This window comes from Danio rerio, chromosome 6 (assembly GCF_049306965.1).
Source record: "Danio rerio strain Tuebingen ecotype United States chromosome 6, GRCz12tu, whole genome shotgun sequence".
NCBI classification, from domain to species: Eukaryota; Metazoa; Chordata; class Actinopteri; order Cypriniformes; family Danionidae; genus Danio; species Danio rerio.
The window spans coordinates 57,716,227-57,729,352 of NC_133181.1; the positions used below are offsets into that span (position 1 = coordinate 57,716,227).

A 13,126-nucleotide genomic window follows, 5' to 3' on the forward strand; every position below is an offset into this window, starting at 1 on the left:
TATTTTTCAAGAAACTTCTATACAGCTTAAAGAGACATTTAAAGGCTTGACTATGTTAATTAGGTTAACTAGGCAGGTTAGGGTAATTAGGCAAGTTATTGTATAATAATTTTGACCTTAAAATGGTTTTAAAAAAAATAAAAACTGCTTTTATTCTAGCCGAAATAAAACAAATTATTTCTCCAGAGGGAAAAAAAATAGACATACTGTGAAAATTTCCTTATTTGTAAAAAAATTAAAATGGGGGCTAATAATTCTGACTTTATTATTATTATTATTATTATTGTTGTTGTTGTTGTTGTTGTTGTTATTAAAATACATTTTACTGGACTGTCCTGCTTTTAATGATTCCAGAAGACTTTTTTATGGAATGAACTCTCCTTAGGACATTTTTAGCAAAGTGACACCAGAAAAGATTTTAGAATTGTTATCATGTATTAAATTTATTTCATTTATGTATTCATTTGTTTGTTGATTTTTAATTGTATATTTATTATTGAAATATTCCTGCCATGAAAATAGCCTTGGTTGCTGACATGGTATTAAATAAAAAATACATTATTATTATTATTATTATTATCATTATTATTATTATTATTATCATCATCATCATCATCATCATTATTATTATTATTATTATTATTACTTATACTAATGAATAAATTAATTGATTTGTAATCAATGTCTCTCTATGAAACACTGATCTGCGATGGTGTCTGTGTGCAGGGCTGAAGGAGAAGTGTGTGGACGTGCTGGTGTTTGAGACGCTCGTCCCGAAGCCCATGATGCAACACTACATCAGTCTGCTGCTGAAGCACCGTCGGCTGATCCTGTCTGGTCCCAGCGGCACTGGGAAAACCTACCTCACCTACCGGCTGGCGGAGTACCTGGTGGAGCGCAGCGCCCGCGAGCTCACGCCAGCCATTACCAACACCTTCAACATGCACCGCCAGTCCTGCAAGGTCTCCGCACTAACCAACGTTTATAACCATTCTGCTGCAGACACTTCACTCAAATGACTGATTTCTTTACACTTTCATCACCAGTGTTCCGGGAAAAAAAGTCATGTATTAGAATCTAAAGTCAAACAGTACCTAAATGTAATACCTAATTACTTTTTAAGGAAAGTAATGTGAAATTTCTTGGTCCAGGTACACTGAATCACCTCCAGCAAACTGCATGGTTTTTAATGCTAAAATAATTCTGATACAGCTTTAACATTTATTTGAACAGTGTAAGAAATTAAATACACTTTTTAAAAACTTCAACGTACAGTTTGCAACTAAACATACAACTAAATGACATTACTCCACATATATTTTGACTCTTTATTTTTAGAGATGAAATATTTAAGTATGCAAGTCATTTGTATTCATTTATTCATTTTATTTTCATATTAGCATATTATATTATATTAGTGGTCAAAACATGTTCATGACTGCATAAATTATTATCCTTTTTTTTTAAAAGTCAAATATTGTGCATGTACGCATTTGTAGGCTATCTAAGGGTGCTTTCACACCTAGACTTTTGTTTCGGAACCGGTCTCGTTTGCCTAGTTAGAGCGGTTCGTTTGGCATATGTAAAACCAGCAATCGCGCTCGAATCTGCGCCAAATCAATCGGTTCGAGATTGCCTGAATGAGGTGGTCTCGGCTTGATTGAAACGAACTTTGGAGCGGATGGATTGTAGTGAGAAAGCGAAACGATCCGAGCCCGGTTATATCACAGTGTATTATGGATATATAATAGGCATATATAGCTATATAGGAGAGAATGATGAGTAGAACCGGAGGTCATTCCTACCAGTAAATGTGTGTTTCATGTTAAATACGAAAATGTAAGCATGCTGAACTATTAACGAGAGCTGTTAATCTGTTAGGAGCATTGACCGAACTGCAGACTAGCCAAGGGCTATGCATGAGAGAGTCTTACCTCTGATTTATATCTGGTGACGATGTCCGTGTGCATCACCATTCAAAATTAAAGCGCAGCTTTCCGCATATTATGTCCTATTGCTCATTGTCATGAATTAAAATAAGGACACATGACAGCTGAGCGGGACCTATGAGTGGGACTCTGCAAAATAAACCATGAAACCAATGAGAGGAGAGTTAATAAGTTGACTTGTTTTAGCTTTTTTGGTCCGTTTAGAAACTTTGCAGTGTGAAAGCGAACCGCACCAACAACACAAACAAACATTGTAACAATTTGAATTCCTGTTTCGGAACAAATTAATCGATTCACAGGTGTAAAAGCACTCTAAAAAGTTTACATCAATACAATTTCTCTTTGAACCACCAGGTGGCAGTCTTTGTACTTTTTTATTTTTACTTTTATCTACGGAGTGCAGATTGCATACATTTTATTAATATATATTTTTAAACTTATATACGTAAATATATATACGAGTGCTACGAGTGTGATATTGCGTTTATATAACAGTTTGACCGCATAATTGTGTATATAAAAACAAAATCAAACATGGAGAGTCTCAAAAACCCTTTTGTATGAGACACTACTTTCTTCCGCCTTGGATTAAAATCATAAGCTGTCAGTTAAACAGAGTGAGCATCTTTTAAACTTTAGATCTGTAGTGTCTGCTTTTTGCTGGCTGTATGTGGGCGGAGTAATACACAAAGGGTAAAGAGGCTGTACGGGTGCTGATATTACTTAAACATTCGGTACGTACTTTCAGTATTACCTTTACTTGTATGACCTGATCTAATCCTGTTTATATATAATGAGCCTGCTCCCAAGCAGGTTTGAGCTACCAGAGCTGTTGCTATGAAAACAAGTCTCAGATGAGTTTTAAAGAACTAAACAATCTTGGATCATGTCAAATCCTCAATAACCAAATCCAGCTAACTGAATAATCCACGTACGAAGAACGGACCCCAGATTGACAGAACCATGACTAGTATATCTGTGATAATATGAAAAAAAAGATGATTATCTATTCTTTTTATTCCAAAAATCATTAGAAAATTAAGTTAAAGATGAATAGTACAGGTCAAGTTCCATAAGGATTTCATATATATTGTATACTCTAAATAAATAGGAACTCAGTTATTGAATTTTTGCATTAAGAATCAATTTGGACAAAACTTGGGGATATCTTCTCAATATTTAGATTTCAGATATTCAGTTGGTTGTATCTCAGCCAGATACTACCATATCCTAACAAACCATAAGTCAATGTCAAGCTTATTTAGCTTTCAGATGAAATCTCTTTAACTGTTTGTTGTCTTTGTTTTTCCATCAGGACCTTCAGCTCTATCTTGCCAATCTGGCCAATCAGATCGACCGGGAGAGCAGCACTGCTGAAATCCCATTGGTTGTGATCTTAGATGATGTGCACGAGCCCACATCCCTCAGTGAACTTGTAAATGGTGCTTTAACCTGTAAATATCATAAATGGTGAGTTTGTACTGTACACTAAGAGGAATAGTGTCTCTGGCAGTCATTTTAAAGCCACTAACAGTGGTTTTGTCGCTCTTTTAGTCCGTATATAATAGGAACAACCAATCAGCCAGTGAAGATGAGCCCAAATCACGGTCTGCACCTCAGCTTCAGGTGGGTCTTCTCACAAGATTTACTGCTTTTGAAGCTGCCTTTGGCTTGTTGTTGGACGAACGGCTGTGATGTTTCAGGATCTTGTGCTTTTATTTTTGTTGCTAATTTGAGTGACATTAACACATGCCACTGTGGTCTTCAGCAGTGTTGGGTAAAGTTGTTTTTAAAAGTAGTGCTGTCAAATGATTAATCATGAGTAAACGCATCAAATATATATATATATATATATATATATATATATATATATATATATATATATATATATATATATATATATATATATATATATATATATATTTTTTTTTTTTTTTTTTTTTTTTTTTTTGTAAGTATACGTGTGTACTGTGTATACTTATGTATATATATGTAACCCCGCTGGTCCTACACCACCCAACCCGCTCCGAGCTGGTATCGAACCGGCGACCTTCCGCATGGGAATTCGCTAGAGCATCTTTAGAGGTCAGAGGAGTGAGGTTTACCACAGCACACACTAGCTGGCCTCCGTTACACTCACCCCCCTAAACCTCACTCTCATCCGGGTCACGGCACCAATGTAACCCCGCCGGTGTAACCCCACCGGCGAACCTTCCGCATAGGAGTCAGGGGCTCTACTAAGGAGGCTAAAGACCATGGTCTCTAGCATCTGTCGCTAGAGCACCTTTAGAGGTCAGAGGAGTGAGGTTTAACTGCACAGCACACACTAGCTGGCCTCCGTACATATACACAGACAGAATATACAAAAAAATATGCAAAAGAAATATGGGAATTTATTTATGTTTGCAAAAGTAGTGCTGTCAAACATTTAATTGAAAATAATAACATCCATGATAAAAGTTTGCATTGACATAATTTATACAAGTGTACTGTGTATATATGTATAAAGGCACACACATACTACAGTATACATGAAATAAAAGAAATCTATTTACATATACATTTATATATTGTATATTAGGCGACACGGTGGCTCAGTGGTTAGCACTGTCGCCTCACAGCAAGAAGGTTGCTATTTTGAGTCTCAGCTGGTTCAGTTGGAATTTCTGTGTGGAGTTTGCATGTTCTTCCTGTGTTAGCATGGGTCTCCTCTGGGTGCTCCGGTTTTCCACACATGAACTATAGATCAATTGAATAATCTAAATTGGCCGCAGTGTATGAGTGTGTGTGAATGAGTGTGTTTAGATGGGTAAGTTGGCGGTTCATTCCGCTGCGGCGACCACATGAGTATACACAGTATGCACAAATATAATTTGGAGATATGAACTTATATTCTGGATAAGATAAATTGCGATAAATCGTTTTGACAGAACTATTTCAAAGTAATATTTTACAATTGTATGCATGTTTTGGTTTTAAAATAAAGGTAAAAAAATAACACAACACGTACTTTCACATTGCTTTTCTTAAAAATGAACAAAGTAACAAATTTTATAACTTTTTTAATTGATTTAAGTGAATAATTTCCTAATTGAATAGTGTAAACAGCATGCATTTGATTATGTTTTAAGTGCACTTGGGTTACCTCCAGTAATTTATTTGTTGTCTGTTGATTTTTTCGGTAAGCAGTCGTTATAACAGGATAATGTAGTCAGTGGTGAACTTAACAAAACACACAGAATTTTTTTGCATAATTACTGACCCATTTATAACATTTTATGGATTAATGTTAGCAAATACTATGGGCTCTAGTTAAATGATTTAGCCGCAAAGTCTAAAGCACATGGTGCAAAAGCATTAAGGGCGTATCCGAATCTACTTTTGCTAAAGATTGAGCCTCCTCCAATTAGCCTACATAATTAATTTTAAGCACAAAGTTTGTTTCAAAACTATTTCAAAATCCAGTTCTAATTTCCAGCAAATTAATAAATGAACAATAATAACAAAGTGTGATCAGAGTTATATGTAAAACATACATGCTATGCCCCATATGGTAGAAAACCTGACCGGTGCACTAATCTAAACTTGTTTTTAATAAAACAAATATAAATATGCATATAATAAATAATACTGTTAATGATAATAACATTATACAAAAGCAAGTTGTCATGAATAAACAAAAAAAAGCCCCCCGAGATGAAGAAGACATGGAGGCAGTGGTTTTTATATTTATGTAGAAAGTAATAATTATTGTAATAGTTTCATCCTTTAATACTTTTTCATTTGTAAAGATATTTGCATAATGCTTGACATCCCGCGTGTTTTAAGCAATGTGTAAGCGAGGCACACAACTGACGCGCTGCTTTCAGCTGGTCTATTACAGTCTTTTTTAGTTCCTCAAAATAGCAATGTGCCAACAATCCGCCTTAACACACCTCTTTTACTTGACCAAAACACCCATTAGTCCACAAAGAGGTGCAAATGCATTTGCTATTTAAACAATGTGGTGGAAAACAGGAAAATTAAGGCTGCGCTGGTCTGAAAATAGCAACATGTTTCGGCAAAAGCATCTTGCACCTTATTGCACCGGGTGTATGATAGGGCTCTAAGTGCACAAAGTATTTAAAATTAATATTTCACATAATTTCAATGTTTTTTATATTTACCTTTGTGTGCACTACTGGTTTAAAAAGTATGTTAAATATTAATAGAGTGAAAATTTTACTATTTAAAATAACTTAATTAATAAATTTAAAATGCAATTTATTCTTAATATGCAATGAAACTTTGTGAAATAATTTTGATTTGATGATCAAGAAACATTATTATTATTATTATCATCATCAATATTAAAAGTTGTGCTGCTTTGTATTTTTGTGGAAATCTTTGCAGTATTGTTGGATAATTAAAAAGTCTTCATTTGAAATTTAGCAAAATTAAAATTGTCTATGCTGCCACTTTAGCGTCCTTGCTAAAAAAAAAAAAATGTTAATGTATATTTTCTATACAGGATGGTGACGTTTTCGAATAACGTGGAGCCAGCCAACGGGTTCCTGGTGCGTTACTTGCACAGAAAACTGATGGAGGCTGAAGACCCGAGGAGTGTGACCAATGAAGATCTTCTGCGGGTGCTGGACTGGGTGCCCAGACTCTGGTACCACCTTCACACCTTCCTGGAGAAACACAGCACCTCCGATTTCCTCATCGGTAATCTCCATCTTCATTATCAGAATCATGCCAAATGAGATGTTATTTCAGTACAGTGTTTTCCACCGACTTAGAATACAGCCAAAATTATTATATTTCTTTTTTTAATTTTTTTTATTTCCCAAATGATGTTTAACAGAGCACCGTGCCACGGACATTAAAATCTTTCTGGAGATAAATTTTTTTCAAAGATACATTCATATAAATCATGCTGCATTTTGATTTTGAAAGGTGCAGCGCTCATGTCTATTCAACAAATCCAAGATTTTTGGAAAATTAATGTGTGGTGGTTAGTTTTGATTAAATGGTGGGCTGCCATAATTAATTCAGTATACTTATAAATCTAATCCTCTCTGTGTTTTAGGCCCCTGCTTTTTCCTGTCCTGTCCAGTAACAGTGGAGGACTTCCGCACATGGTTTATCGATCTGTGGAATCACTCCATCATCCCGTACCTGCAGGAAGGATCCAAAGATGGCATTAAAGTGGGTAAAAGAATTCTTAGGGGGTAAATGCAGTAGTCAACGTTTAAAGATGATCAAAAAAAGCCAAAATTGTCCTAAAACAAGAATGAAAGTTGTTTAATAGTTTTATGACAACTTTGATGAAAGGTTTTGGCCCGCTTTAAATGTTGACCACACTTTATCAGCTCCTCTGTTTTGAGGTCCAGACTCCATCAGCTCCTCCATTTTGAGGTCCAGACTATATCAGCCCCTCAATTTTGAGGTCTACTCTTCAATATTGTAGTCCAGACTCCATCAGCTCCTCAGTAGTCTGGTCCAGACTCCATTAATCCCTCCATCTTGTGATCCAGACTCCATCAGCTTAGCAATTTTGTGGTCCAGAATCCATTAATCCCTCCATCTTGAGGTCCAGACTCCATTAGCTCCTCAATATTGTGGTCAAAACTCCATCAGATTCTCAATATTGTAGTCCAGACTCCATCAGCTCCTCCATATTGTAGTTCAGACTCCATCAGATTCTTAATAGTGTAGTCTAGACTCCATCAGATTCTCAATAATGTAGTTCAGGCTCCATCAGATTCCCAATATTGTGGTCCAGACTCCATCAGCTCCTCAATATTGTAGTCCAGACTTTATCAGATTCTCAATAGTGTAGTCTAGACTCCATCAGATTCTCAATAGTGTAGTTCAGACTCCATCAGATTCCCAAGATTGTAGTCCAGACTCCATTAGATTCCCAAGATTATAGTCCAGACTCCATCAGATTCTCAATATTGATGTCCAGACTCCGTCTGATTCTCAATATTGTAGTCCAGACTCCATCTAATTCTCAATATTGTAGTCCAGACTCCATCTGATTCTCAATATTGTAGTCCAGACTCCATCTGATTCTCAATATTGTAGTCTATACTCCATCAGATTCTCAATATTGTAGTTCGGACTCCATTAGCTCCTCAATATTGTAGTCCAGACTTTATCAACTCCTCCATCTTGAGGCCTAGACTCCATCTGCTCCTCAATATTGTAATCCAGACTCTATCAGAACCTCCATCTTGAGGTCCAAACCACATCACCTCATCCATCTTGTCCTTCAGACTCCATCAACTTGTTTGTTTTTGTTTTAAAAAAAACTGAAATTTTGCTAGAGTTACCTACAAAATGTTTAGGATACACCAACAGTCGATTAATTATTTGTCAAAAATTTAAATGAGGAAAATGCATAATTTTAGATCAGGGGTGTCAAACTCAGTTTCTGGAGGGCCGCAGCCCTGCATAGTTTAGTTCCAGCCCTGCTTCAACACACTAATGCCGCAGTTTGAGCTTGCAAAATTCTGTCATACGCTGCTGCGAAAAGGGGCGAGGTTAAATAAGACTTCAATATTGTATTCCAGACTCCATCAGCTCTTCCATTATGAAGTCCAGACTCCCTCAGCTGCTCCATATTGAGGTCCAGACTCCATCAAATCCCCAATATTGTAATCCAAACTCCATAAGCTCCTCCATCTTGAGATCCATTAATTCCTCCATTTTATAGTCCACACTCCATTTTGAGGTCTAGGCTCCATCAGCTCCTTAATATTGTAGACTAGACTCCTTCAGATTCTCAATTTTGTAGTCCAGACTCCATCAGATTCTCAATATTGTAGTTCAGACTCCATTAGATTCTCAATATTGTAGTCTAAACTCCATCAGATTCTCAATATTGTAGTCCAGACTCCATCAGATTCTCAATATTGTAGTCCAGACTCCATCAGATTCTCAATAATGTACTCCATACTCCATCAGATACTCAATATTGTAGTCCAGACTCCATCAGATTCTCAATATTGTAGTTCAGACTCCATCAGATTCTCAATATTGTAGTCTAATCTCCATCAGATACTCAATATTGTAGTTCAGACTCCATCAGATTCTCAATATTGTAGTTCAGACTCCATCAGATTCTCAATATTGTAGTCCAGACTCCATCAGATACTCAATATTGTAGTTCAGACTCCATCAGATTCTCAATATTGTAGTTCAGACTCCATCAGATTCTCAATATTGTACTCCAGACTTCATCAATTCCTCCATCTTATTGCCTAGACATAAAAAGAAGCAAGCGATTGTTCGCATATGTTAAATTTCTGTACTGAGAGGTCATGCTTTGATCTTTGATTGGTCTCATTCTCAAGTCAGAGTCCACCAAGCTTGAATTTTGCAACACAGCAAACTGTGAAACTTGTCGCACAAGCTTATGTTTCCGGTCTGTTGCATTCACTTGCATATGAATAAAAGTCAATGAGGGGAAAAATGCGATGTGACCGCGGCTTTACCTGCAGGTTTCAAACAAGACGGAAGGAATCAATTAGTTTGATCAGGTGTGTTTAGTTAGGGTTGGAATTAAACTGTGCTGTGACTCTCCAGGAACAGAGTTTGACACCTGTGTTTTAGATATTTTCTGGAACATAAGGGGAACACTATTTTGAACATGGCTAGTTTTCATTTCAAAATGCAAACACAGCAGTTTAATGTAGCTGAGTGTTTGTGTTTTGTGTTTGTGCAGGTTCATGGGCAGAAGTCTGTATGGGAGGACCCGGTGGAGTGGGTTAGAGGGTCCCTGCCGTGGCCTTCTGCTCAACAGGACCAGGCCAAACTCTTCCACCTGCCTCCACCCAGCACTGGCCCTGGCAGCCCCAGCCAACCAGCGGACGAGCGGACACATAAAGAGACGCCGCCCAGCTCTGTGGAGTCTGATCCACTGGTCAGTGTGTGGATTCACCGGATAATAAACAGATTTTCACAAAGATCTTTTTGGTTGTTGTTTTGAGCAATTTCTGTTTCATGCAAAAGAGTAAAGTTAATGTCTGTGCTCACTGCAGTTCATGTTCCTGCAATCTGTGCTCTTTTGTTCTAGATGGCGATGCTGTTAAAACTACAAGAGGCTGCAAATCACATCGAGTCACCGGAGAAAGAAACAGACCCAAAACTCCCTCCTCTCTGAACATCTATCGCTCACGTCGAGGTCCAGACTCCATCAGCTAGCTTCTCCATCTCTCCTTTAGCCAATGTTAAAGTCCAGACTCCCAACAGTTCCTCCATCTTGAGGTCCAGACTCCATCAACTCCCCAATATTGTGGTCCAGACTTCATTAATTCCTCAATATTATGGTCCACACTCCATCAACTCCTCCATATTATAGTCCAGACACCATCAGCTCTTCAATATTGTGTTCCAGACTCCATCAGCTCTTCCATTTTGAAGTCCAGACTCCATCAGCTGCCCCATATTGAGGTCCAGACTCCATCAACTCCCCAATATTGTAATCCAAACTCCATCAGCTCCTCCATCTTGAGTTCCAGACTCCATTAATTCCTCCATTTTATGGTCCAGACTCCAACTTTAGGTCCAGGCTCCAACTAATTCTCAGTATTGTAGTCCAGACTCCATCTGATTCTCAATATTGTAGTCCAGACTCCATCAGCTCCTCAATATTGTAATCCAGACTCCATCAGCTCCTCAATATTGTAGTTCAGACTCCATCAGATTCTCAATATTGTAGTTCAGACTCCATCTGATTCTCAATATTGTAGTTCAGACTTCATCTGATTCTCAATATTGTAGTCCAGACTCCATCAGATTCTCAATATTGTAGTCCAGGCTCCATCAGCTCCTCAATATTGTAGTCCAGACTCCATCAGATTCTCAATATTGTAGTCCAGGCTCCATCAGCTCCTCAATATTGTAGTCCAGACTCCATCAGATTCTCAATATTGAAGTCCAGACTCCATCAAATTCTCAATATTGTAGCCCAGACTCCATCAGATTCTCAATATAGTAGTCCAGACTCCATCAGATTCTCAATATTGAAGTCCAGACTCCATCAGATTCTCAATATAGTAATCCAGACTCCATCAGATTCTCAATATTGAAGTCCAGACTCCATCAGATTCTCAATATTTTAGTCCAGACTCCATCAAATTCTCAATATTGTAGTCCAGACTCCATTAGATTCTCAATATTGTAGTCCAGACTCCATCAGATTCTCAATATTGTAGTCCAGACTCCATCAGATTCTCAATATTGTGGTCCAGACTCCATCAGCTCCTCATTATTGTGGTCCTGACCTCATCAATTCCTCCATCTCATTGTCTAGACTCAATCAGCTCCTCAATATTGTGGTCCTTCGATCTTCTCCATCTCTCCAGCCAGCTATGTCAAGGTCCAGATTCCAACACTTCCTGATGACACTGTACTGTTACTATTAATGCTGTTAGTTCATTTCACCCACGTATTTATTTAACTACCCATTCCACCCGTTTCATTTCAATCCAATGCCCCTTACAGAAAAGTACTAGGGTGGTATCATGGTAATACCATGGCACTTTAATGTGTAGTTGAAGTTCTGCCAACATGCTATACTCCATTTTAAGCAGCATTTTACTCTTGTAAAGTTATTCAGCATGCAGATTTGATGAGCTCTTGTTCACTGAGAGACTACAAGAAATATTTGTACTTATTATAAAAGACAAGTCACACCTCAGGACCTTTAAAAATGTAAACAGGAAGATATGAATGTGGTTTTAAAAATGTAGAAAGAATTGGTGAAAAGTTATAGCACTTAAATCTTTTCTTATACATACATACATTTAAATATCCAATATATAGTGGTACTGAGTACAAAAAAGCATGGTATTACCACAGCAATTTCTCCATCTATGTTCATACATGGTACTTTTATGTAAGGGCTTTTGTCATACATAACTACAAGAATAACATACTATGACAGCTATAAACGCCGATGATTTTATAGCACGTCTATCTGCATATTTCTGTTTACAGAGGTTAATGTACATACGGATGTAATTTCTCTTTTGCGGGAGCCTTTACTGTTCCACTTCTGCCCGTTTTAACAACACAACGATACAGGTGCTAACAACGTGCGCTCTCACGGTCACAAGCAACAACCGATCTGGGGTATTTTGGGTAATATAAGATGTCTCCTTCGCCGACGTGACACTTTACAGGCCACTTTAGCCTATGCTGCTTTTTGTACTTTTCATTTCTTTCACATTATTAAAAAAAGGCCACAGCATAAGCTACAGTTAAAACCCCAAACCTTCAGTGTCAGAAACTGTTATGCAGGTTGCGTAGGATAAATCCGTCCTCATTATACCACGGTAAATGCCTTAAAACAGATTCAAAGCGTGCTATCGTGTTCTCTTCTCATCCTGTAGAGGGCAGAGTCGAGCAATCTTTACTATTTAATGGCACCTTTCTCTTTATGATTGTGAATCTGGATTGAACTGGCCACAACAGACAGGATGCTGAATTGGAATTTGATTTGGAGTGTTTTTATGTCGCATTTTTGATTAAGTGGCTTTAAGTACTAGGTGCTTGCATCCAAAAATATGTGTAATGTGCTCCTTTGTTTATAATATACTGGACAACACTTCTGGTATTGCGGTGGGACATTAGTAAGGTTAGGGACAGGTTTGGTGGTATGGGTAAGCTATGGTATTATATGGTATATATATGTATATATATGTATATATATATGTGTATATATATATATATATATATATATATATATATATATATATATATATATGTATGTATGTATGTATATGTATATGTATATATATATATATATATATATATATATATATATATATATATATATATATAATTTAAATTAACTTTAAATGTTATCAATTCTACATTTTTTATTTATTTTATCATAATATCATTCAAAACCCTTTGTTTAACATTTTTATTTACTGAAAAGATGCATGAGCTGTTCTTGAAGATCCAACTTTTATTATTGAAAAGTTAAAAAAGGTAATTTTTATTAGTTTGAAATGACTGTCTAGGATTTTCATATAAATTAAGTCACAAAAAAATATTGAGTCTCCTTTAATTTTAAGTTTAATTTTAAGTTTATATCAATATGTTATGTCAACACAATCTCACAGCAATTCGTAACTTTTTGATTTAGTGGCTAATTTGTGCGATCTCATTCATAAAAT

The 13,126-nt window shown here is 36.7% G+C and overlaps 1 protein-coding gene across 18 annotated transcripts in view; it reads left to right on the forward strand.

The window, feature by feature from the left end:
- Positions 1-12,041, forward strand: part of nav1b (neuron navigator 1b) — a 214,166-nt gene extending 202,125 nt beyond the window's left edge. For all 18 annotated transcript variants that reach the window (XM_073954708.1, XM_073954705.1, XM_017356758.4 and 15 more), the window contains 7 exons: positions 727-962; positions 3,265-3,419; positions 3,504-3,575; positions 6,460-6,656; positions 7,021-7,139; positions 9,664-9,861; positions 10,015-12,041. In XM_073954708.1, the coding sequence (XP_073810809.1) occupies positions 727-962; positions 3,265-3,419; positions 3,504-3,575; positions 6,460-6,656; positions 7,021-7,139; positions 9,664-9,861; positions 10,015-10,101 (1,064 nt within the window). In that variant the 3' untranslated portion in view covers positions 10,102-12,041. The remainder of the gene's footprint in view (positions 1-726; positions 963-3,264; positions 3,420-3,503; positions 3,576-6,459; positions 6,657-7,020; positions 7,140-9,663; positions 9,862-10,014) is intronic.
- Positions 12,042-13,126: the final 1,085 nt, after the last annotated feature.